Consider the following 27975-nt stretch of genomic DNA (forward strand, 5'->3'; position numbering starts at 1 on the left):
AGCTTGGTCTTCAACACGCATCTCACCACGTTTAAAGCGCCCAAACCACTTGAAAACCTGTGTGCGGCTCATAGCGTCCTACTGGAAAGCTTCCTGAAGCATTTGGTGTGTCTCTGTTGCAGTTTTTTATAGCAGGAAACAAATTTCACACACACTCTTTGTTCTTTTAAAGTTGCCATAACGACTTTGCAGAGGTAACCTGCCAACAGTCAGAGAAACACAATACCACACTTGCACGTTCACCTCTACACTGACGCCGTCTGCACAGCTGTTTCATGAAGGTCTCTACTAACACCATCTAGCGTGAGAACCCTGCACTACGTCTACGAGTGGCAGCACCCTCAGAGTCCGGTTTCTTTTGGGTCCCCCCCTCGTAAGCTATATCAAAATACAATTTTACTCTATCTATATATATTAAATTTACAAGATATAGTGTCTGGCCTATAAATTTGCTCCCATGATAATTAATTCAAATAATGCCTAAATGCTTCAACTTTCTGATCACTGTAAGGTCTATTCCTGTACTTTGTTGGTTTGTTATTCTGCAGTTCATTGCTTTAAAATTAGAAACTTGTGGTTTGGCTGTAGAGATCTCCCAGTCCTGTCTTTAGTATTTCTGATGTGAACTGATTCTCATTAAACACTAATCTCCTCCTCCTCCTTGTATTGCTTCTCATCAGCACTAATTATTATTTAATCTATAGTGTACTTAGTACAAGAAGGGTCTCATCTAGGAGAGGGTACTGTAACTTCTAGGTAATAAGACACAGTAATTACAGGGTAAATATTATTGGACTATATGAAAAAAAAACATAAATTAATTACAAACTATGGAGTGCACACACTTTATTCAACATGTAAACGTCACTACAGATATTTGGATTTAGTTTATGACATGTTCGATATGCCAGCCATCCTCGGCGACGATCTGGTGCAGATAAATAGCGAAATTCTGTAGACCCACTGAAGTAAAGTGTTGAAACATTAACACTGTCGATGACCTCCTGAATGGTACTTTCAACTCAGCAGTGGTTTTGGGATTATTGTTGTACACCTTATCTTTAATATAGCCCCACAAAAATGAGTCGCATGAGTTAAGATCCGGAGAATATGGTGGCCAATCAAGGCCCATGCCAGTGGACTCTGGGTATCCCAGAAATAGAATGTGGTTCCCAAAGTGCTCCTCCAGGACATCAAACACTCTCCTGCTTCAGTGGGGTCGAGCTCCATCTTGCATGAACCACATCTTGTCGAAATCAGGGTCCCTCTGGAAATGGGGATGAAATCACCTTCCAAAACCTTCATGTACCATTCAGCAGTCACTTTGCCATCAAGGAATATCGCACTGATTATTCCGTGACTGTACATGGCTAACCACACAGTTACCCATTGAGGTTGTAGAGGCTTCTTGATCACGAAATGCAGATTCTCAGTCCCCCAAATGTGCCAATTTTGTGTAATGATGAACCCATCCAAACAGAAGTGGTTTTGTTGCTAAACAAATCATCCCCACCCATACCAATTGCAATCATGTCCCATGGTCAACTGTGCCGTTTGAACATTCTAACACAAACTGTTCAGAAGTTATGAAGATTTTATTTCATATAGTTCAATAATTGTCACCCTGCATCTGAGATCTTGCCCTATGTAATTTGTTAAAGTTTGTGTTGAGATCATCACAAATGAGTATGCTTTGCATATTTTTTTATAGTTTGCATTATGAATTTTCTAGCCTTTAAAGAAGGTTTTTAATATCCACATCAGGAGACCTGTGTTTGCATACTACAGTTATTCTGAATCTGATATTTCTATAGCAAACACTTCACTTCAAAAAAATCTCTCAGTTCAATAACTTAAGTCATTCTATAGCCTTTGACCCTATTCATTTTTTTTAACAATCATGTAACGTCCACCACACCAAAACTACTTTCTGCAAGTGTAGCATGCCAGTTTATAGTTCTGTATGTTTTTGTTACTAGTGTATCCTCCCTCAACCAACGTTCATTTTCACAAATGACAGCAGCATTTATTAATTCATGTGGAAGTACTATTTTTAATTTTACTAATATACTGGATACAGAATGGATATTCTGATGGGACGATATTTATTTGTTTGCATCAATTTTTAATTCTACTAATATACTGGATACAGAATGGATATTCTGATGGGATGATATTTATTTGTTTGCATCAAATGATTTGACTTCTGCAAATGTTATTTGCTTACAAAAGTTTAATACATAATAGCTACATCAACAAAGATTTATTAAGCAAAACTTACAGCTTAAAATTCTTTCAGTGAATACAGATATTTATTTAGAAGGAAAGATTTTAGTTTTGTGCTTTTATGGATTCTGGGAATTTGTTATACCACAATGAATCACTGGTATATAGACTGTGGTCTGTTACTTTTAATTCTGTTCTTTGTGGGAACTGTGCTTATTTCTTATGTTGTGTTATATGAGTGCGTGGTGTCTGTTCTTTCAGACATGTCTGAAAGAATAGACACCATGCAGAACCTGCAGCTGTGAAACGTTAGCTGTGTTGTCCTGATGGCTTGCAAAAATGTGACTAATCTATATTATGGTTATAGTTAAAGTTCAGCTAATCATAGAGGTCCAGTGTGGACTTTAATTATCACATGGCAGAAAAACTAGGTAGAGACGTTGACACATTAATGCAGAGATGATTTGTGCTGGAGGAAAATTAGTTTCATTTGTGGCTGCCAGATGCAAAGCTAGCACTGTACACTGTTTGTATATGGTATGTCATCCACACTGTCATTTGACAAGCCATCATGTGAATGAATAGTATGGCTATCAATAACAGAGACCATGTACTGCTACTGAAATGGTTTTATGTGAATGGTAGCAATTACAGTGCTGCATTGAGAATATTGCTAACAGAAAGGTCTGAGGAGAGTCCTGATGTCATTAAAAGGTTTACAGAAGATGACAATGAGGTTTGGGAACACAGGTGAGCTTGGTGTGGCACCTGGATGAGAAAGGTGTCCTATCCCAGTGGAAGTTACTGACAAGGTGGTTGTTGTTGTAATTGACCAAGCAGCTGGTTCACTGGGTAGTGCTGGTGTTGGTTCAGTATCATGAGAATTTTCAACCCCATGGTCAACAGTGCAAAAAATGTTTTTTCATCTATTTTACACTGGTACTTGTACAAGATCCAGATCGTGCAGCAACTGAAACCTCATGATTTGCAGCAATGCTGTAAATTTGCTCTTCAGTTTCTGGCATGGATCAAAGTTGATGACATGTGGACAATATTCTGTGGAGTGACGAGGCTCATTTTACACTATGGGGTGCAGTGAGTACATAGAACTGCCAAATTTGGGATAGTGTTAAAATACAAGTTGTGCACGAAGAGAGACTGCATCCACTGTGGTGTGGATAAACTAGCACCTTTATTCTCAGTCCATTCTTCCGGTATGTTATCAAGACTGCTTGTATAGCATGTGATTCCTGAAGAGTGTAACTGTGTGAGAACCAATGTTTTCATGTTGCTCAAACAGTGAAAGATCTGCTTGATGCAACCTTCCGTGAACTTATAATCTCCAAAGGTTTTCCAGATGCATGGCCTGAAAGATCACCTAATCTGGATCCATGTGACTTTTGGCTCTGGGGCAACTAAAAGAATGTGTTTACCAGGAACATGTTTGGTCTCTAACTGTTCTGAACGCCAGTATACAGGAACATGTTGCCGAGATTCCACTGGAAAGTTTGCGAGCAACTGTTGATCAATTCATTTTACAGATGCAGCACCTCGTCAAGTGTAGGCAGCTGTTAATAGTAAAATCAACATTATGCTGTTCTCACTTACCTGACATTTTTGCCCGCACCCTGTTCCTAATCCGTTGCATATGGAAAGATTTCTGTACACCTTTCTTGCATTTATGGCACCAGTTTCGGAAGTGGTGGTCAAAACTGGAAATATTTTTTTTCCAGTATAAAATAGTTCCGCAACAGTGCATTAGAATACCTCCCAAATTTTTCTGCCATGCAATAATTACAGCCCACACTGGATCTTCATGAGTAGCTGCACTTTACTTCTAACCACTCAGTGTATATACAAAAGAAGTATACAAGGAGATACTGTATTTGTTTTTAATAAAAGCATCACCATAGGTCTCCCTGTATCCCAGACTATGAATCAGCCTAACAACTGTCTTTTGTAGCTTTAGTATGCTGATGAAGTGCACATCTGTGGAATGACCCCAGAGCTACACCCCGTAACTTATAATTGAGAAAACTGTCCCACAGTACACTGTTTTCTGCAGTTTATCGCATACTATGTTAAACAGTTGACTAAGCAAGTACACTGCATTGCTTATTTTTCTGCATGCAATGTTAACATGGTTTTCCCATCAAAGATCGCTATCCAAGAGCAGATGAAGGAATTTACAATATTCATTGTCTGTTTATGATACTCCACAAATATTTTCTACCATTTGTGGCATGAATTACCTGCTTTGAGCTCCAGTAACTATAATTTTGAGGTATTTACTTTTAGGCCCTGGTTACTAAAATATTTAGTAACTTCTGATATCCCATGCTCTGAAAAATGTGTTACATCCAACTCATTGCCACCATGAAACAGCAGAAAGGTGTCATTAGAATAAATAATCATGGGAATCAGAAAGTTGTACAATATCATTTACAAACACAAGAAAAAGAAATGGTCTCATTATTGATCCCTGCAGCACACCCTGCATTACTGTTTCAGTCACTGACTGAATGTTGATTTTTCTCATCCCATTCTGATAATTTATATTTGTGCATTGTTTATGACCTTCTAGGTACACGGACAGGAGTTCAACATATGTAAGTATAATACTGCATACCCTTAGTTTCTACAAGAGAAGTGTATGGTTGACCAGATTGAGAGCCTATGTAAGATCTAAAAATAAGCCCAATATTCTTTGCTTCATCTAGATAGCTATAGAGTTTGTGCAAGAATTCTGTGATAGCTGTTGTGGTGTTGCAATCTTTTTGAAATTTTTGTTGGATTTCTGCAAAGACAATGTTGTTGGTGAAAAAAGGCACTAAACTTGTCAGCATCACTGACTCAAAAATCTTACTAAATGTATCAATTTGCTGGCAATAATGATCAGAGAAGTGGAATTTTAGATAGCAAAAAGCTAGTGGCCATTTTCTCAGGATTGCTTGGTTGAGCACTTACTAGCACATTGCTTCATGTTTCATATTGTCTTTCTCGTGTAGAGTTTTCACTACATTTACAATGATTATATTTGTCTTCTTCAGCTAGCACATCTGATTTTTCATCCCTACATGCCATATTAGTTTCTCTTTCTTATGATGATTCTGCAGACATCTGTAATCATCCTGCTGAATGTTACAGACCCCAGTGTATTTAAATGGAGACCATCCCTTTCTAAGCCAACAACAGCCATCAGTGCACAGGTTTATATGTCCCGATCACAAGCTGATGTTGAGTAAGTAAAGACAATGTGTGTGGTACTAGCAGAACTGATAAATATGTGAGCAGAGGAAAATTTTATATACTTATGATGATTGTAATGCTAGTACAGGTAAGTAAATTCAAGGTAAGAAACTGGAGTATACAGGTTGGTGGTAAACAATATGAAGGGAGAGGAGAGAAGAAGCTTCTGCAATTCTTCCACAGGTTTTGGTTGGTTATAATAAACACTCCCCTCCAAAATCATAAAAGACAAAATTGTATGTGTATAAGATCAGGAGACACAGGGAGGTACCAAATGGACTACATTAGGCAAAGATTCAGACCTCAAATTCTGGATTGTGAGCATATGCTGGTGTGAATGTACTGAGACGACAAACAAATAATGAACAGCATGGTGAAATTCAAGAGCATAAAGAAAAATGCCCCCCCCCCCCCCCCCACGAACCATGGACCTTGCCGTTGGTGGGGGGAGGCTTGCGTGCCTCAGTGATACAGATAGCCGTACCGTAGGTACAACCACAACGGAGGGGTATCTGTTGAGAGGCCAGACAAACGTGTGGTTCCTGAAGAGGGGCAGCAGCCTTTTCAGTAGTTGCAAGGGCAACAGTCTGGATGATTGACTGATCTGGCCTTGTAACAATAACCAAAACGGCCTTGCTGTGCTGGTACTGCGAACGGCTGAAAGCAAGGGGAAACTACGGCCGTAATTTTTCCCGAGGGCATGCAGCTTTACTGTATGATTAAATGATGATGGCGTCCTCTTGGGTAAAATATTCCGGAGGTAAAGTAGTCCCCCATTTGGATCTCCGGGCGGGGACTACTCAAGAGGATGTTGTTATCAGGAGAAAGAAAACTGGCGTTCTATGGATCGGAGCGTGGAATGTCAGATCCCTTAATCGGGCAGGTAGGTTAGAACATTTAAAAAGGGAAATGGATATGTTAAAGTTAGATATGGTGGGAATTAGTGAAGTTTGGTGGCACGAGGAACAAGACTTCTGGTCAGGCGAGTACAGGGTTATAAACACAAAATCAAATAGGGGTAATGCAGGAGTAGGTTTAATAATGAATAGGAAAATAGGAATGCGGGTAAGCTACTACAAACAGCATAGTGAACACATTATTGTGGCCAAGATAGATACAAAGCCCACACCTACTACAGTAGTACAAGTTTATATGCCAACTAGCTCTGCAGATGACGAAGAAATTGGTGAAATGTATGATGAAATAAAAGAAATTATTCAGATAGTGAAGGGAGACGAAAATTTAATAGTCATGGGTGACTGGAATTCGAGTGTAGGAAAAGGGAGAGAAGGAAACGTAGTAGGTGAATATGGATTGGGGCTAAGAAATGAAAGAGAAAGCCGCCTGGTAGAATTTTGCACAGAGTATAACTTAATCATAGCTAACACTTGGTTTAAGAATCATGAAAGACGGTTGTATACATGGAAGAACCCTGGCGATACTAAAAGGTATCAGATAGACTATATAATGGTAAGACAGAGATTTAGAAACCAGGTTTTAAATTGTAAGACATTTCCAGGGGCAGATGTGGATTCTGACCACAATCTATTGGTTATGACCTGTAGATTAAAACTGAAGAAACTGCAAAAAGGTGGGAATTTAAGGAGACGGGACCTGGATAAACTGACTAAACCAGAGGTTGTACAGAGTTTCAGGGAGAGCATACGGGAACAATTGACAGGAATGGGGGAAAGAAATACAGTAGAAGAAGAATGGGTAGCTTTGAGGGATGAAGTAGTGATGGCAGCAGAGGATCAAGTAGGTAAAAAGACGAGGGCTAGTAGAAATCCTTGGGTAACAGAAGAAATATTGAATTTAATTGATGAAAGGAGAAAATATAAAAATGCAGTAAATGAAGCAGGCAAAAAGGAATACAAACGTCTCAAAAATGAGATCGACAGGAAGTGCAAAATGGCTAAGCAGGGATGGCTAGAGGACAAATGTAAGGATGTAGAGGCTTATCTCACTAGGGGTAAGATAGATACTGCCTACAGGAAAATTAAAGAGACCTTTGGAGATAGGAGAACCACTTGTATGAACATCAAGAGCTCAGATGGAAACCCAGTTCTAAGCAAAGAAGGGAAAGCAGAAAGGTGGAAGGAGTATATAGAGGTTCTATACAAGGGCGATGTACTTGACAATATTATGGAAATAGAAGAGGATGTAGATGAAGATGAAATGGGAGATACGATACTGCGTGAAGAGTTTGACAGAGCACTGAAAGACCTGAGTCGAAACAAGGCCCCCGGAGTAGACAACATTCCATTGGAACTACTGACGGCCTTGGGAGAGCCAGTCCTGGCAAAACTCTACCATCTGGTGAGCAAGATGTATGAAACAGGCGAAATACCCTCAGACTTCAAGAAGAATATAATAATTCCAATCCCAAAGAAAGCAGGTGTTGACAGATGTGAAATTTACCGAACAATCAGTTTAATAAGCCACAGCTGCAAAATACTAACACCAATTCTTTACAGACGAATGGAAAAACTAGTAAAAGCCGACCTCGGGAAGATCAGTTTGGATTCTGTAGAAATACTGGAACACGTGAGGCAATACTGACCTTACGACTTATCTTAGAAGAAATATTAAGGAAAGGCAAACCTACGTTTCTAGAATTTGTAGACTTAGAGAAGGCTTTTGACCATGTTGACTGGAATACTCTCTTTCAAATTCTAAAGGTGGCAGGGGTAAAATACAGTGAGCGAAAGGCTGTTTACAATTTGTACTGAAACCAGATGGCAGTTATAAGAGTCGAGGGACATGAAAGGGAAGCAGTGGTTGGGAAGGGAGTTGTAGCCTCTCCCCGATGTTATTCAATCTGTATATTGAGCAAGCAGTAAAGGAAACAAAAGAAAAATTCGGAGTAGGTATTAAAATCCATGGAGAAGAAATAAAAACTTTGAGGTTCGCCGATGACTTTGTAATTCTGTCAGAGACAGCAAAGGACTTGGAAGAGCAGTTGAATGGAATGGACAGCGTCTTGAAAGGAGGATATAAGATGAACATCAACAAAAGCAAAACGAGGATAATGGAATGTAGTCGAATTAAGTCGGGTGATGCTAAGGGAATTAGATTAGCAAATGAGACACTTAAAGTAGTAAAGGAGTTTTGCTATTTGGGGAGCAAAATAACCGATGATGGTCGAAGTAGAGAGGATATAAAATGTAGACTGGTGATGGCAAGGAAAGCGTTTCTGAAGAAGAGAAATTTGTTAACATCGAGTATAGATTTAAGTGTCAGGAAGTCGTTTCTGAAAGTATTTGTATGGAGTGTAGCCATGTATGGAAGTGAAACATGGGCGATAAATAGTTTGGACAAGAAAAGAATAGAAGCTTTCGAAATGTGGTGCTACAGAAGGATGCTGAAGATTAGATGGGTAGATCACATAACTAATGAGGAAGTATTGAATAGGACTGGGGAGAAGAGAAGTTTGTGGCACAACTTGACAAGAAGAAGGGACCGGTTGGTAGGACATGTTCTGACGCATCAAGGGATCACAAATTTAGCATTTGAGGGCAGCGTGGAGGGTAAAAATCGTAGAGGGTGACCAAGAGATGAATACACTTAGCAGATTCAGAAGGATGTAGGTTGCAGTAGGTACTGGGAGATGAAGAAGCTTGCACAGGATACAGTAGCCTGGAGAGCTGCATCAAACAAGTCTCAGGACTGAAGACCACAACAACAAACAACAACAAAGAAAAATGAGTATATGGTGAAACAGAAAACTAATATTTAGGACAGAATGAGATTAAATGAAAATTCTCTAAGACAGTGAGCAATCGGCTAAGTAAAAATGTGTCAAGGGTGATTCAATAGATGATGGAGGGACACCACAGGTGCTGTAAAAGCAGAGGTGAATAATCATGGCTGACAAAGGAAATGGATGAAAGAAGAAAATGAAATAATTTTAAGGAAGAGTAGAATGGCAGCCTTGTAGTTTGCTTAGGAATGAAATTTACTAGAAGTGCACCCAGGATAAATCAGAATGGTTGAGAGAAACATATTGGTTAATGATTCTATTAAGGATAGTTTGTAGAAAAAATTACATGATGTGCAGAAATATTAAGCACAACTTCAGAGAACATAAATGTACAGGGGGTTAACCAACAAGGTGCATGCAAAAAGCCTCTATTAAATGCAGAAGGAAAGGGAGACAGATGGTAGGAGTATATTAAATGCCTAAAGGATGAAGAGGAATTACCCCAAAGTGAAACAGAAGAGGACAAAGTGGTTGATATGGAAGAAATATGTGATCATTAATATGCTCAGAGTTTGCCAGAGAGCTAAATGATTTGAGCTCAAACAAGTCTCTAGAAATTTATGATATACCTCTGGACTGCCTGAAATTGGTATGAAGTGTAGTAATTAAGGATTATTTGAGATGGTCTCAAGAATGCTTGGAATGGATGACTTATCATTGAATTTACAGAAAAGAATTATTACCACATTACAAAAGAAGACACACACTGATCTGTAGGAAAATTATAGAATTAGTTGGACAAGTAACACTTGTAAGCTGCTGAACACCATAATCTATAGAAGAATGCAAATAAAAATTGATTTCACATTTGACAAATATCAGCTTGGTTTCAGGAAGAGAAAAGGTATCACAGAAGCAATTATGACATTGCAATTTGTAACAAAAGGCAAAATAAAGAAAACTAAAGATAGATTCCTAGCATTTGCGAACTTTGAGAAAGCCTTCAACAATGAAACAGAATAAGATGTTCACAATCCTTAGAAGACTAAGTCTAAAGTACAGAGACAGACAAATAATGTATAACATGTACAAAACCAAATGGGGGTAATAAAATTGGAAGGTCAAGAAACGCAAATTCACGTTAAGAAGGATGAAAGACAGGGTTGCAGTTTACCACTGTTATCCAGCTTTTATGTCAAAGAAACTATGAAGAAAGTGCAAGAAGATTTTTGGAGAAGAATAAAGGTACAAGGGGCGTAGATCCCAATACTAAGGTTCACAGAAAACATTGTCCTTCTGGATGAAAGTAATGAAGACTTAGAAGACTCGTTGAAAAGAATGAACAGTACGCTTAGCACAGAATATGGCTTAAGGCTACACAAAACGAAGAAAGGATGAGGAGTGAAATGAAATGTCGTGTGACGAGGGCCTCCCGTCAGGTAGACCGTTCGCCTGGTGCAAGTCTTTCGATTTGACGCCACTTCGGCGACTTACGCATCGATGGGGATGAAATGATGATGATTAGGACAACACAACACCCAGTCCCTGAGCGGAGAAAATCCCCGACCCAGCCGGGAATCAAACCCAGGCCCTTTGGATTGACAGTCTGTCACGCTGACCACTCAGCTACCGGGGGCGGACAGGATGAGGAGTAGTAGAAAGGGAACTAGTAATTCACTTAACACCAAAATTTCCTACAACACAATGTTGAAAGAAGTGAAAGATGTTCATGAAAGTGTTCAGTTAGCACAAGATAGGAAAAGTTGACCGACAACATTGCACCAGACAAAAAGACAGAGTACTTATAAAAGATGACTTCCATATCTGGTGACAAACAAAATAAAAATACAAAGCGTTATTATGCCAGAAAAGTTTGATAAGCAATGTCAAGTATTTCTGCAGAAGGAACATGATTGATATTGTAAAGAAGAAAGGGAATATGCTCAGAATACACTTATTCTCACATGGAAATTGCAGTGATGGCATTATTATAAAATCTTAAAGATTATAAAAGAATCATATTATAGCATGGATTGTTAATATGATTAAAGAAGTGAACAAATATAGTTCCAGTGAGAGAGTGTATACATTTTACATGGACAGATGGATGCTATATACAAAGATTTTATTTTATTTGCACATAGAATTTTTGTCACTGTAGTTGACAATTTTCTGGGAAAGAGCTGATTGTACATTGGACATTAATGTTCTTGGTCTTACAAGACTGCCATGATTATACACACTTCAAAATGTGACCACCTGATTTCTCATCCACTCTATAAGATGACACCTACCAACAGTTCATAATTAACCTCATAAATAAGAACTTGGCTCAGTAGCAGCTCTAGAAAAAAGTTAAAATTTTATGATTATCCCACAGAATTTTTTAGTGCTATGGAACAAGCTGTTTATAGCTGACTAAGGGGGAAGAGAACAGGCAGGCTCCTCATACACTGATTAAACTTCCACACTGCAGAATAATATTTCTTCCTACAGGGGCAACCATTCATTCCAACAGAGAAGTTCAAGATGAAATACTTTTAACAGTTGATACAGGGAATACTGCAATTGTCCCTGCATGTTATGATTACAGCAATAAAATGGGTCTTTACATGATCTGGCCCACTGAAGGGCTATAGCATTACTTTTCTAAAAGGATAAAATAGTAATAATAATCACAATAATGTTTCACTTATGAAACAGAGCTTACTGCTTAAGTACTTCACCTTGGTCTTGATGCATTACAGGTTCATTTAATAAGCATGAAAGTGTCACTGAGATGATCAACCAACTGCAGTGGCAGACACTGCAAGAGAGGCATTCTGCATCATGGTGTGGTTTACTACTGAAGTTCTGGGAGTGTACGTTCTTAGAAGAGTCGACAAATATATTGCTTTCTTCTATGTATATCTGACAAAAAGACCATAAAGGTAAAACCAGCGATTCAATCCCACATGGAGCCTTACTGCCAATCATTCTTCCCATGAACTATTTGCAAATGGAACAGGAAAAGGGGAAGTGACAGTGGTAAACAAGGTACCCTCCACCAAACACCGTAAGGTGGCTTGTGAAGTGCAGATGTAGATGTAGAAATCCAACAAATTGTAATTTATTCATGTCTGAAATAATTCTGCTTAGGTCCACTGAATCTGTTTGTAATTTTGCTGATATTTCTCTCTTTACTTGTATTGTTTTTATTGTATTTAGTGAAAAACTGGATACGGAAACCATAATGTGCAGAACTCAAACTGTCTTTTATCCAATAAAAATATTCTTCAACAGACTGATTGTAATATACTGTCTCACAAGCACTTACTAATTTGTGAAGGATTTTGAACATGAGACACACAGAGTTTCTCCTTTAATATGAGCCTTGTAATCACGTAACATAAATTAGATGTTCTTAATCACTGCTTTGGATTTTTTAATCCTCTTCATCGTGGCAATATGTTTTCCATGGAAATTTAAAGTGATGGCAAACTCCTCTTCATGGATGTTCTAGTCTACATTACAAACTAAGAAACTTTGGATAAAGGTGTCTATTGCAAACCTGCTTATGACAACTGACCTTTATTTTCATGTGATAAGCTGAAGATGGCATCAAGAGCGCATACCATCTCTGAAGCTGACAGTTTAACAAGGGAGATTGAACTCCTGAAGTCTGAATTTCACAAGAACGGATATTCTGAGGTGCAGATTCATTGTGCCTGCGATTTGGACCATTGCCTGAGTTATAAGATGATGGATGTAGACTGTGCATTCCTTCTGTGTGCTAGTAACATACCTCTAAAAGATTTGTATGATTTTTAAGAATATATCAAATTCAGAATATCTTTCTTCTGCCAGCTAATAGTGGGGCACTTCTTGATTATAATAGAGATATTATGGTGCTAACAAAGCCCACTATATATAAAATACCATGCTACAGTGGAAAAGTTTACTTTGCCTAGAATATCTGCACTGCTCAGGACAGATGTGTGGAACTCCATTAAACAATGCTACAAAAACCTGAGAATTCACAGTGATAGAACATCACCTAATTAATGGATATGAAATAAAATATAATGATATGAAGGTAGCTATGGCCACATCTTATTTTTGGGTCCTTATCCTTAAGAAATTAATCAAAACTATGTTGGTAGAGAACTTTGTTGGTAGAAGCTAATTATTTAAGCAGGATGTGGGTCCCATTTGAGTCTGCTTCAAAACAGTGAGCATTATCTTGGTCATCAGAGGGTTGAAATCTCAATTCTGGATTATGAGAAAGGGCTCCTACTAACATAACAGAGTGTCACAGTGAAGAACTTTTCCATCTCTAATATTGAGACATTTCATTGGAGTAGCACTTACACAAATTCACTATAAGCAGTGCATCCTTTTTCCCCAGCTTATATAACAGCTTTGGCCTGGCATCAATTTGGTGAGATACAGATGGAACTCTCTCAGAGAATGACGGCCAGTTGTTGATGAAACATCATGTTTAGAGGAGTGCAGATTCTGATAGTAAAGACAACAACATTACAATTTACACTGAATGTGGACCTATACAAATACCATTTAGTTTCTTTACAGATCTCCGGCATGCCAGAGGTGAAGTGGGACCACAAATTTATCTTTAATGAAAGAAATGGTTGGAATATCATATCTTTCATTATTTAGCTTCTGTTCATAATTTTTAATGTGAAAGCTTCTTCTACTTATTGTTTTCATAAATTTCCATTCTTATTTGCAACTTATGTTCAAGAATATTTAAATATTTACCTGCAATCCATTGTGATAGTTGAAAGCAAGAAATCCCATGATAAATGCACAAACAAGAATTTCACCTTCAGAGGCTAACAATGCTTCTACACTTTTATTAAATACCTCATTATTTTGGAGACAAGAACAATAATCAAGTACACACACCTGCAACAAAATAAAATTTGTTAGCAAAACATATTTCAATACAATAACCAAAAACTCTGGGTGGTATCTGAACAATGAAATGAATAAAAACAACCATGAACATGGAGAGGAGATGCTGAGCAGTTTATATACAGAGGGGTCTAGAAAAATGTAGACACTCTTTGATAGTTAATATCATTGGAACAAAGTGGTGTATGGTTTCAATTTTGCGCGGTACTATAGTCCATTGTTTTTTCAACAGATTTTGGCGTGCATTTTACAGCAGATGACAGTGCAGCAACGAATGAAGTAAGATTGTCATTTTTGCAGTGCAAGGCCAAATTGAAGTGGCTCTGGAAGAATTAAAACATGATGGAGGTAAAACACAATGGTATAATGTGAATGGATCTTAGCGACCAACACATACAGCAATTTATTGTATTCAAGATAAATTTGAAGCTGAAGGTGCTGTTCAGGATGTGCATAAGGAAAGATCTGGCCAACAACATTTTAATAGACCACCTAAAAACCTGTGAAGCGAGGTAGACGTGAAAGTGGAGTAAGCTGATCAAGCATATGACGAATTCTGTAGTTTGCGAATTGCCAAGTCTACACTCCAGAATTGCTGCACACTTTGAACAAGGACAACCTGGATTGAAGGATGCAGTACTGTGAGTGGTGGATACGTCACAGAGGAACTGCTGAGTGGCTCACAGTCTCCCCAAACCTTATACCTCTTGACTTTTACCTATGGGGGACCTTGAAAAATGAAGTTTATCAACAGAAGCCAACTACACTGAACAAGCTATGAGAAGCCATAGAGATGTCCTGTGTGGCTATCATATTGACAACACTGACAGCCATAGTTCGGTCAACAGTTCAGCTGCATCAACACTGTTTGGCTGCAAATGAGGGTCACTTTCAACACATAAAATAACCTTCCTCTCATGCAAGAATTGTAATGGTATGTCATTTTGTTCCAATAATATTAACTATCAAAGAGTGTCTACATTTTTCTTGATCCCTCTGTATATGTTCATCAACTGATAGAAGCAACAACTGCAAGCTACTTCTGTGACATATACTGACAACCAATTGCAAATAGTGTAAATATACTAAACATTCATAATAATGGGAATCACTTCTTGATTAGATATTAAATACAAAAGTAGAAAAGCAGTTACTTTGAAAAAAAGCCACTGTTCTTCTCCTTACACTATTTCACTGCTGTTTTTATATAATACTCCAAACTAACCACATTTCTAACATTTCTGCTTAAGTGCTGATACTGGGAAAATAAAGATATATATATTTTTATGAACTAACTAGAATTTAGGACTTCCTTACTCAGAACAATAATTGTTCTTACACTGCGGACAATGACCTGTGCTGCAGGAAGAGTAGTCTCTGTTGTCTTAATGCTACACCTGTGTATTTTAGAGAAGAATGGAAGTTCAAAACCTTCACTAAAATGTACTATATATATTTCATATTGATACTTATAAACATTTTGTAGCCTTAACATTAACTGAATGTTCTGTCAATGATAGACAGAACCTGATAATAATGTGAAATAGAAACACTTCTGCAAAATTATATTTATTTGGTCATGAAACAGTTCTTGGCTTCTTAGGGAATCTTCAGGTGACAACAGCAGATGGCCTAAGAAGCCGAAAACCAGTTCATGACTAAATGAATATAATTTTGTAGAACATCAGGAAGTATTTCCTACTTAATATTATTTTGTACTCACAGAATTTTTATCTAAGGCATCCAGAAAGTAGTTTGTCTTTTACGATTTCTGCACAACAAATGTTGGAAGACAATTATTTTACTTTATACCAACACACCTTACATTACTTTAAAATATAGTAAGGAAAGTCTGGCAGAAATAACATAAGTTAGAAATAAATGTAACAGCTCACAAAACAGTAGAAGTGTTGAGTTGTCAACAGGCACATAAAGAACACTGTACACTACATATAAAGAAGATTGTACGCTACATTGTTCCAGGTGAATACGCAATGCTGGAACTGCAGTTCTGCAGGAGGGCTGAGGTGAGTGGGTTGTGAAGTCATCTAGAATGGAAGAGGGGAGAAAGGTTGTGGGCATGGAATGGAGGTTTGGGGTGGCCTGGAGAGAGGCAGCAGACGTACGGGATAGGAATGCAGGAGGGAGAGGCAACAAGTGCACAAGATAGGAATGCAATGCATTGGCATTGGCACTGGTTAGTTTGTGCAGTGCATGATGACGATGATATGGAAGAGTGGATTGAGAGGGTATGACAAAATAGAGTAAGAGGAGACTGCGGAGAAGAGGGTGTGGGTGTAGTGAAATGGGGTTATGGGGCAGGATGACAGAGGTTGTGGGAAAGGTGGGACAGGGAGATAGCAGAGACGGAAGCCAGGAGAGTTATGAGATTACCATATGATGAAATTGGAGATACAGAACCTACTGAATAATTGAACTGTTATGTGTGAAACTTTTTTTTTTTTTTTTTTACAATAATCTTCTAGACTGAAATGTGTGGGTATTATAGATGCTTCTTCTGTTGTGCCTATGGAAATGTCTATTTTGCCATAGTTCTGTAGTTCTCTTTAAAAGATACATATTTGCAGACAGGATACATTCTTATATGTAAAGGCTAGCCAAGCTCATTATTTTCAGCTGAATAGAATTGGTTCTACATAATTCAAATTTCTTTACCCTAAAAATAGTCCTGAGAGCTTTTCCTTGCATCCTAAAGACTTTTTTTCCCTGGGAATAGAGTATCTCTCGAAGATCAGCCCATACCAAACTAATGAATCAGTGTATGCACAATATGCCTGAATCACTGTGGACCTACTTGCAATTTGGCTTCACATATGAAAAGCATAACAAGCTTTTGAAAGCTTTGTTTTAAGATATTTCACATGACAGTCCCATTTTAAAATTTTTTGTAGTTAGAAAAAAACGTCCATTTTGTAACTAATTTAAAGAATGTATTATTATATAAAATCCTTATAGAATTTGGGAAGGGTGAAAATTCATGAACACAGTTTATTCTTTTTTACTATTGTCCTATTAAAATCATTTAGTAATAAGATACATTGAAGTATCACTGCTGACTCCATAGCCATTTTATCCACAGCAGCTATTAAAACACTGAATTTTTTTTTTTTTTTTAATAGTCTTCATGGGTTTGCCACTGGATCACGTTGTGCAAATTCCACAATATTTCCTCGGAGCAGCTGTCCGACACCTTCAGGTGGTTCAACCTTGCTCGTGGCTAGGTATGACTGTCAATATTTTTTTGCTTGAATAAAATCATTTACATCATCATTGTAGAGAAGAAATAATAGAAGTCCTATTAGCCACCTTGCACAGAGCATAATTTAATCATCACTAAATGTTTGGTTTAACGATCATGGGAAAAGGCTTTATACATGAAACAGACCTGGAAACACCGGAAGGCTTTGGTTTTATAATGGTAAGCCAGAGATTTCAAAACCAGATTTTAAACTGTAAGACATTCCAGAGCCCTATGGTACTTCTAACTTAATCAGTGATTTGCTGGATAAATGTGTTGTTGTTTTAATAACCCTCCATAAATTGAATCACAACTTAATATCAACATTTGCTGCCTGTCTTCTATGTAATATCTTATTCACCTTTGTGGAATAATTTGTGAATTAAAATGTCATGTTAAACTATGTAAGTGCTTTTGACAGATCTACAAAAACACCAGTAACATTTCTCCATCATCCAGTGCTTTAAAGAACACTTCTAAATACTTTTACATTGCTGCAGACACAGACTTAAATTTGTTACATCCATTCTGACTTGTGGTAATAATGTTTATCTTTTTATTTGATGTAGCTTTGAAACCTAGTACAAAACTCTACCCATTATGTTGGAGAAAACATGAACCATAAGATAACCATACCACATATGCAATTATAATCAAATGATATCTGTAAGGAGGCCAGACTAACCTGTGTGAAGTGGGGTCTTTTCAAAAGTTTAAATCTGGATGATTGACTTATCTGGTGTTTTAACTTAAGCCAATATAGCCTTGCTGTGTTGGTAATGCAAATGACTGAAAGGAAGGAGAACCTCTACAGGCATGTTTTTTTATTGACAGCATGCACCTCCACTGTTTAGCTTAAAGATAATGGGGTGTTTTTGGTAAAAGGTCTTTTCCCCATTCAGATCTCCAGGTGGGGACTACTCAGGAGAATGTCATCATCAGGAAAAACAAAAATTTCATTCTACAGGTCAGAGCATGGAATGATCCTTTAATCAGGCAGGTAGCTTATAACATTTAAAAAGAGGAATGTTTTTTTCTTGATAGCAACGCAGCAGATACCAGAACAGGATATGATAATAGGGATTTCGTCTTTGGGTGGGGTCTTAATCCCAGTCCTCTGTACGCAGCCTATATCTATCTATGGCAGAGAACCATCTGCCTCTCTGAATCTCCAATTCATTACATACTGACTGAGTGAATTAGTGAAAAGATTTAAGAAATTATGAATATCCCAGTCTCCGTACATAATGTGGCAGAGTGAACGAGGGAGAAAGGCGATCAGTGCGGAAACTGTACATAAAAGTGTAAGACAATATAAATAGTAATACATTATTTTAAATGATTCTTAGATTTAGCAGCAGACTGAGATCTGGTGGACTGAATCTTCTTAAGGTGGGAGGAGTGTTGTGGCAACACCCCTCTATGCAGTATTCACAACTTGTGTCAGGCAACCAAGCCTTTGGCATTCTGCTGCTGGCAATGGAATACTGCTGAACAGCATAGTGCACTACCTCACTCCACCGCACTGGCATGCTATATTTCCTCTTGCTGTGCTGCCATTGTCCTTGATGTCACAAAAAGTGAGACCCTGTCACAACAAACAGAACCAACATAAAAATTCACTGCTCAGTCCCTAGCAATATCTTGTCGTTAAGTGCTACTAATGCTGAGCCATACTCCATACCAGCTGATGGTGCCAAGTGGGCCAATGATCTTCATCTGCGTCCAGCTGCTTCATCCACTAATGGATAGTCTATGAACCACTGTTAGACCTGATGATCTTGAGCTGTACCCATCAAGAGGGACCACCTCCAGAGTGACTTCATCTGGTCACTGGGTATCTCCAAGGGGTCTTGGGTTCAAGCCCTGGGCACCAGTGTGCCATGTATCATGAAACATCTTTATAACATTCCTCCATACAATACTTTCCTCTATGGTATCCATTTTTCCCCATCCTGACCAATAGCCCATACTCACAATGCTAAATTTTCCTCTGTACTATGTTGCCTTCATACAATGATTTGTTCCATGTAAAGCCCATATTTTTTGGAACCCTACTCAATTATTCCCCTTTTTATAACATTTAAGCCACTGGGTGTAGATGTTTCATTTTCCATTCTGTGGATCTGCACAGTCTCCAAAAGGCCATGTTCAGAATGAGTCACACATCAGCATCAGCTAGAGTTACGTAAGACATGACACACATCAAGCATGCCATCTGTATTATTGGTGCCATTTTATTGTTTTTAGCGTGAGAAAATGGTGAACATCTGTAGTGAAAACAATGGATATAGTGCAGTGCGGTGTATTGGAGGAAAGCGTAGGATGGCAATGTAACATTTTTGGAAGTGTTTTCACTAAACAATGGACTTGGCAGACAAGTGGAAGAAGATTTCTATAGAAGAAAAAGTTTCAATTATTAGACAAGTAGATGCCAACATTCGTATGAGTTGGGTGGAACTAGATAAGCAACTGGAACTGGTACCCTCAGCTCTCAACACTATACTAAAAAACCAAACATCCACAATGAAAGCTGCTGAGAAGTGCGGAAATTTGAAGCATATGTAGATGAGACCTTTGCTCTATGATGAAATGGAGCGAGGTTTAATAACTTCATTTCATCAAGTACGTTGTCTATTTTTGAAAAAGGCCCTGTTGGTTATATGGCGAGTAGCAACTATCCCTTTTGTAATATTGCTTCATTCCAACCTGGATTTTCCATTGTTTTAGTACTAATGATAGACACATAAAACTATGTGACACTATCCTATGTTTTGGGACTATTAGTCTCCCTTGGGAGCAGAGGGAGATAGGTTGAGGAAGGTAAAAAAGGAAGGACAGGCCACTCAGTCACTCAAAAACAAAAATGAGAGGGGTCCAATTGTTGTGAGGATGAGGGGAGAGAAGACTCAGGTGTGAGGGAAATTCACATGTGGATATAACTGACTCATTTGGTCATCTTTGTCTTCCCTTACAACTGGAAGGTCCCTCTCATTTACCTTCCCAACTTATCTCTCAGCCCCCCCCTCCCCCCTCTCCAAAACAGGAAATAACAGTTTTAAAACCTGGAATAGTGTCATGTACTTTTATGAGTGCCCATTGGCAGTACTAAATGTTTCACATTAAATGTATTCACAGTTTCAAATATGGACAACCATCAGCTGTATAATGGAATGACGACAATGAAAATTTGTGCTGGACTTGGACCCAAACTTGGATTTCTCGCTTATAATGAGTGATCATCTTACCATTAGGCTACCTGAGAATGGGTCATGGCCAGACCCAAACTTTCCAGATGTCATCAACCACGTGTCTACAACCTGCGTATGTACACTTTTATACAAGTCAGACATTTTTACTGAAAGTCGCATGCCTGGTGTCAGTGGATGAATACGATATTGCAGTGTCTGTATTATTCAAAAATACAATGCAATGTTCCTTGACAGGCATGTCATATTTCTGAATAACACAGTCACTTCAATATCATATCGTACAAATTTCACCTCACATATGGGTCAGCAAATCCCTGTCACAAAAGTAATAGTAATTTATGAATTAAAAAACATAAAAGGGATAAACAAAACTGATAAACTAGTAACATCAATATAGGAAAATGAACAATAAATTACAATGTCAGCAGATGTACTATATTTATTCAAACACTATTTGAAAATAATGGAAAAGGATACAAGATAATATCATACAACCAAGCAACCAGTAAATGAAAAAGGGACTGCTGTATAAACAAACATTTTAAGTTCATGATTCTAAACATTAGTGAATATTGTGCTGAATAGCTATTTGACTGCTGTACCATAACAGTGGATCTAGCAAAACACACAGCAGTAAAACTAACACCGTATAGATAATCTGCAGGAAATATCCTCTGTTTCACCCAACTGGTGCAAGGTGCTACACAGACTATTTTTTTTAAAGAATTTAACGTTAATTTATTGTCACAAGGTACTACTAAGGGATACCAACCATTGTCAATGAAAAACTTTGGATTGTTTCCCATGGTATAATTCTTTACATCATGGTGCAACATTTACTGACAACTTGTTACTACACCAAACTAACTTTTTCAGTAAACTACACTGCTATATAAAGACAAGTTGTAGTCTCAAAAACTTCTGTACCAATTTACTTAATATTTTTACACGATATTCTAATCATCACTTGGACTGACGTAGGCTACACTTTTTTTATGTACGTGGTACATGAATAAATATGGTGGTGGAAATTAGTATAAAGTCACACGGTTATTTGTGGAAAAAAACATGTTTATTTATCTTTTTGGTAATGTATGTATTTTCCCCATACAGTTTACAACAAAACAAAACTAAATACATTCTCATTTTACCATTAGCATTGGTACTTAAGAAATTTAAAGGAACAAGACAACCTTAAGGAATGGAAATTAATATAAAAGTCACTTATGAATTGGTATCAGAACAAATTAATTATCTATTATATCACAACTATGACCTAGTATTTAGTTGAACCTATATTGTTCTTAATAATTGCAAAAATGCTCTTTGGCATTGATTGTATACCGGCAATGATCTCTCCTTTCAAGATTGAGGTTCACTCCATTTGAATTGCAATTTTCTGCTCGGCCACAGTCTCAAAATGTCATCCACTGCAATAAACGCAACATGCTAGGATCCCTCATAGATTTTCCATGAGACTTAAATCTGGACTTCTCACTGGCCACCTCAGAATTGGAATTCCTTAATCTTGAAACATGACTTTGTCTTGGCAGACCAGTGCATGACAGTGTTATTGTGCTGGAACACTAAATTATCGTCATCAATTTCCTCATACATATGAACCAATTCGATTTCCAGCGTTCTTGTACAGTCACTGGACTTCATTTTGGGGTGCAGCCATGCTATGTTGGATGTGTCTTTAGCACAAAATGCTGCCCAGATCACAATGCTGCCACCACCGATGTTCCTACTCACCAAAACGTGTTCCGCTGGCAAAGATCATGCCAGTAACATTAAAAACCATCTGTTCCATCAAAATTAAACTTCTTCCCAATAAAAATTACTTTCTCCCATTCTACAGTCGATGACATTATGATGTTCTGCAAACTTCAATCAAACATCCTTACATGCATTGTTTAAAGATGGCTTGTGGAACCATTTCTTGAATGCCAGATTCAAATCTTGATCCAGGATTTGCTGAACACATCTGAAAGTGACTGATGGCTGCAAATCAGCCATGATTCGAACCCTAGCCATTGACTTTTGGTTTATGCAGAATCAAACACATACCTGATGTTGACAGTTTTCGTGTTCAGCCATTTTTGCCATAATGTGCACACAGTCGGACAAAATTATCAACAACACCACTGGAATGCCTTAATTTCTTAGCAATATGGTGATTAGACCAGGCTTTGTACACCTTAATACTTACTTGCTCATCACCTGATAGAGGCTTTCCATACGGCATTATAACAATAACTGTCATACAATGTTAGCACACACACCTCCGAACTGAAACTGCAGCAAACTTTTGACATTACCCTTGTGTGCATCATCTAGCAGACCTGCCTACATAAGAACTTCCTCCCCTCCCTACTTGAAAGACTGCCTTTTTTTTCAGTTTTTAAGTACTTGGCCTAATTTTAATTGTGAAATGAGAATGTGTTTTGTTTTGCTTTGTTATAAACCAAAGGAAAAATGTGTGCAATAACAAATACATAAAGAAACATATTTCTTCCTACAAATAACAACATGCCTTTATACTAATTTCCACCACTTTATTTATATACTCTGTAAAAGGGAAAGGTTAACAGCGAAAACATCTGAAAGTTGTTGACCGATTTACTTCAAATTTTTTCACAATGGTACACACACACACACACACACACACACACACACACACACAGATCCTCCACCATCTCATAAGATTCCCAGCCCTCTTCATCAACATCGAACACCTTCGCATCTCCATCCACAAACTCGATTCCAGTCACCCCATTGTCTCCTCTCTGATCACAAATCCTGGAATGTTGCACACCTTTTCAAACACATCTCTCCATCCCTACACCTACACACACTCCATATCCTATCCCAATGCAACAACCAACTCCCTCTCCCAGACAATGAGACTCACCCCAATATTTATCCTCACTACCAACTTTAACTCTTCCCCACCCATCCCATCCCACATCAGGGTTCCTTTCTACTTTCTCTTTCCATCCATCCCCATTCCTTTCCTACTGCAATCATTGCCCTACTCACATGACACACTACTTCTCACCCTCTTTCTTTCCCACCAACTGTATTACCCACTATCCACCTCAACTCCTACCTCTCATTTCCATATTTTCCCTACTTCACAGACCCCTCTCTTTCTACACCTTTCCTTCAGCCCTATGTAAATTACTCTCACCTTCGGCAATACTTCTAACCCTAGTGCAATTCCTTCATATTTTAAGTAAATTTTCAGTGCTTCAGTGTTTTATTAGAAGAATTTTACTCTCCTGCAATATGTTTTTAAAATGTATATATTTTCAGATATTTTTCCCCCAACTGTCCTTTTATTTTTGCTCTAAAATAGAAAATGCCCCAAATTTTGTTCGTATATTCTCATTACAATTTTTTTTAATTTGCTTGGCTGCAGCCCAACCCCTGCCAATAAGGGGGAGATGACAAAGAAAGAAAGAAAGAAAGAGAGAGAGAGAGAGAGAGAGAGAGAGAGGAAACACTGTTAGCAAAAATCTCAAAAGGTGATTCACCAGTTTAGTTCAGATTTTTATGTGACACTCTCATATACGTTCTGATGGATGTAGGCTGCATATTTCTTTAATATATGTGGTGTGTGTGTGTGTGTGTTTATATATATATTCAGCCTTTTATATCAACATGACTACCACCTAATTAACAAATAGGATGAATGGGCGTAGGCAGAGGGTGTATAATGGCAACAGGCAATATCGTGTTGCAGGGTATGCTCAACAACATGACAATCGAGACCTCAGTGCCTGTTTCACCACATGCGCCATCTGGATTCTTCTTCCCGCATACATCAATTTCTCTTAACTCTGCAGGTAGGAACTAGCGTTACAACATGTCCTTGGTTCTCGCACCAACCTGTCCTTAATCTATATTAATTCCTTCTGTCTCAGCATTTCTACATCTTTCATTGTCTTAATCGTCTATTTCTCACTGCCCCCCTCCCACCTCTGTTACGTAAAATGCACTTAGCTTTTCACTCTTATTAACTCATGCATGATGTTTAAGCAGTAATCTCTGTCTCACTTATTACCCTGTCTTCCACCTTTAAGCTCTCAGGTTTTCAAATCTCATCCGATGCAGTCCCCAACAATCGGTCTTTCCTTCTCATCCCATGCAGTTAGTCTCCTCTGATCTGCAGTTCTGGGTGACTTTCCCAAAATCTATTCCTTTTCCAATTACAACCTTTTATGTGGGTGTTCTGCCACCACTCAGAGAGAGAGTGTGTGTGTGTGTGTGTGTGTGTGTGTGTGTGTGTGTGTGCGTGCGTGCGTGTGTGTGTGTGTGTGTGTGTGTGTGGTTAAACAAAAAGGGGAAACACTGTCATCAAAACTCTCAAAAAGTTCTTGACCAATTTATTTCAAATTTTTGCACAATGCTCCAATAAAAATTCAGACAGACATAGGATGTATATTTTTTAAACATATGTAGTATATAAGTATATACATAATACTTCATACAGGAAACTTTGGTTAGGAAAAAAATCTCAAAAAGTTATTGACCATTTTACTTCAAACCTTAAGACAACACTGTACTGACATTCAGACGGACATAGGCTCGGCATTTTATTTAACAAAAATATGGTGTTCTTATGTTAAAACCAACTGCAAGAGAGAAATTACTTTCCTGTGAAAATAAGTGGTTTTGTTTTCTTTCTTACAGTAAGTTTTAACTTAGATACCAGGGCATTTAAACCATTGGAGAAATTGTTTCTTCCACATATATTTCTTCTCCTTATATATAATTTTAAACAAAACCTGTATACACAGCAGTGTGTATATTCTTTTCTTACTCACAGCCAGTTTTAAAAAGAAAGAGGAAAGTTGTACTTGTGAGTTACCAACTTATTACCAGAAATATTATTATGGAATCTGAACATCCAAAACTTTGCGATCCTATCCATTCAAAGATTACAACTATGAGAAATACTTTCACTGAAGCTACTGTCCACACACAACCAGCAGCTCCAGAAGCGTCTCCTGTAACTTTTATGTTAATGATCACAACTGATTTACCCATTCATTTTAAGTGAATTCATTTCCTAATAAATGTTTCATATGTAACAACAATAAACAATGCTTGGGGTCACAGAGAGAGAGAGACTGGAAGAGGAGATGAACAGAGAGGGGAGGCGGAAGCAAATCGAGAAGAGGGGGGAGGAGGAGATGGGCAGAGATGGGGGGGGGATGAGGAGATGACAGAGAGAGATTGCAAGGGAGCGGGGGGGGGGGGGGGGAGATGGGCAGTAAGAAGGCAGAGGAGCAGGAGGTGAACAAAGAGAGGGAGTGGGTGAAGAAGAGGAGACAGACCAAGAAGAGACCTAGAAAGGGGGGGGGGGGGAGAGGGGGAAGGAGATTTGGACGAGAATATACAATTCCCAATTCCCACATATATTTAGCAATGGCAAAGCATTGCGAGATTCAACAGTGTAGATGTAAAACAGCTAATACGTATTTTAACTACAACAGCAGATTATAACAATGAAATAGCAATCAATTAAATTTAGATAAAAAACTGTATCTCATAATCATAACTAATGAATCACTCACAATGTGCTACAATCATCACCAGCACCACTCCAGTCAAAAGCAACTGTATATATGCCTCTATACAAGTCCTAATTTCTTCACAGACCTTACACGAAATTTACATTTCAAGCAATAGAATTGTATGAATGTGCAGTGTCTGTTCTTTCAGACAGTCCAAAAGAACAGACACCACACATTCATATAATTTGATAGGCCTAACTGGGCAATGAATCCACCTTCTTCAGTGCATATGCACAAATACGTCTGGCCTCCTGTGGGAATCTTGGAAAAGCCTGGCACTCGATGGGAGTGTGGATCAGCTGTGAGGCAGGCTGAAATAGTCCGTGCAGTTGCAATAACACTGTGTCCTGGATGGCACAGTGGTTACTGCACCTGCATAATAAGCAGGAGATCCCGGGTTTGAATCCTTGTCCGTTATACATTTTTCCCTCATCACCACCGATTCCACGTAATGTCCCAATGTGGCTGACAGCAGTGATCCCTCCACTTTCCTTTCCATTCTTCCCCTCTCCACCTTCAATTTACATACAATAGAATAGTTCTGCAGCCAGCAGCAACTCGCAGTTCTCTAAATTTTCTCAATAGTATTTTGTGCCTGTAATGCTTGCATGTTGCCCACACTCATTGGTAACAAATCTAGCTGTGCACCACTGAGTTGCTTTTGTGTCTCCTTTTAATCCAACATGGTGAGGATCCTAAACACCCAAGCAGTACTCAAAAATGGGTCGCACTAGTGTTTTGTATGCAATCTCCTTTATAAATGAGCAACATCTTCCTAGAATTCTCCAAATAAATCAAAGTCAACCATTTGCCTTTACTACTACCGATCATATGTGCATGTTCCATGTCATACTGCTTTGCAACATTATTCCTAGATATTTAATTGACATGAATGTAACAAGATACACACTATTAATACTTTACTGAAATGTTTCAGAATTGTTTTTCATACTCAATGTGCATTAATTTATATTTTGTACACTTAGAGCAATCTGCCAGTTATCATACCAACAAGGAATTATAAGTCATACTGTATCCTCATACAGTCAATCAATGATGATAACACCCTCCCGTACACCACAGTGTCATCAGCAATCAGCCATAAATTGCTGCTCATGCAGATCATTTATGCATGTAGAGAACATCGGTGGTCCTACCACACGTCCCTGGGGCACTCTGTGTGGCACGCTCGTCTCTGATGAACACTTGCCACCCAGGACAACATACTCGGTTCTGTTATTTCTAAAATCTTTGAGCCACTTACATATCTCAGAACCTATTCTGTCTACTCAAACCTTCGTTAATAGTCTGCATTGGGGCAATGTATCGAACACTTTCTAGAAATATAGGAATATGGAATCTACCTGTTCCCTTCATCCATGGTTCGCAGGATGACGTGAGAAAAGGGCAGAAGCTATTCTGTCTCTAGGAAATTTATTACTTTCATTCTTAAAATAAGCTCAAGAATTCTGAAGCAAACTGACATTATGGAAATTAGTCTGTATGCCTCTTCTTAAACGCAGAAGTTACACGCAACTTTTCTCCAGTTGTTTGGGACTTTCTGCTGGGTAAAAAATCTACTACAAATGCAAGCTAAGTAAGGGGTGATACTAAAGATTATTCTCTGAAAAACTGAATTAGGATTCCATCCGGACCTAGCAACTTGCTTGTTTTCAACTCTTTCAATTGCTTCATAATGCCAGCGATATCATTCCTACAGCCTTTGCAGGGTGTATATGCGGACAAGGAAAAAAATTCCTGGATTTCCCGGTTAAAAATACACTTTCTCCCAGGTGAAAACATACTTTTTCCCTGTTAACTGAC

The 27975-nt window shown here is 38.2% G+C and overlaps 1 protein-coding gene across 4 annotated transcripts in view; it reads right to left on the minus strand.

Annotated features, from left to right (window-relative positions):
* The window catches only part of LOC126235990 (uncharacterized), a 62517-nt gene that overhangs the window by 20678 nt on the left and 13864 nt on the right, over positions 1 to 27975 (minus strand). For 2 of the 4 annotated variants that reach the window (XR_007544857.1, XM_049944999.1), the window contains one exon: positions 13940 to 14086. Coding sequence is in view for 2 of the 4 variants with exons in the window: in XM_049944999.1 (XP_049800956.1) it covers positions 13940 to 14086 (147 nt within the window). In the remaining 2 variants the exon portion in view is untranslated. Of the gene's footprint in view, positions 1 to 13528; positions 13676 to 13939; positions 14087 to 26151; position 27975 lie in introns of those variants that run through there. The other 2 variants (XR_007544860.1, XM_049944990.1) reach the window with 2 other exon arrangements.

The sequence above is a fragment of the Schistocerca nitens genome, chromosome 1, assembly GCF_023898315.1.
Source record: "Schistocerca nitens isolate TAMUIC-IGC-003100 chromosome 1, iqSchNite1.1, whole genome shotgun sequence".
NCBI lineage: Eukaryota > Metazoa > Arthropoda > Insecta > Orthoptera > Acrididae > Schistocerca > Schistocerca nitens.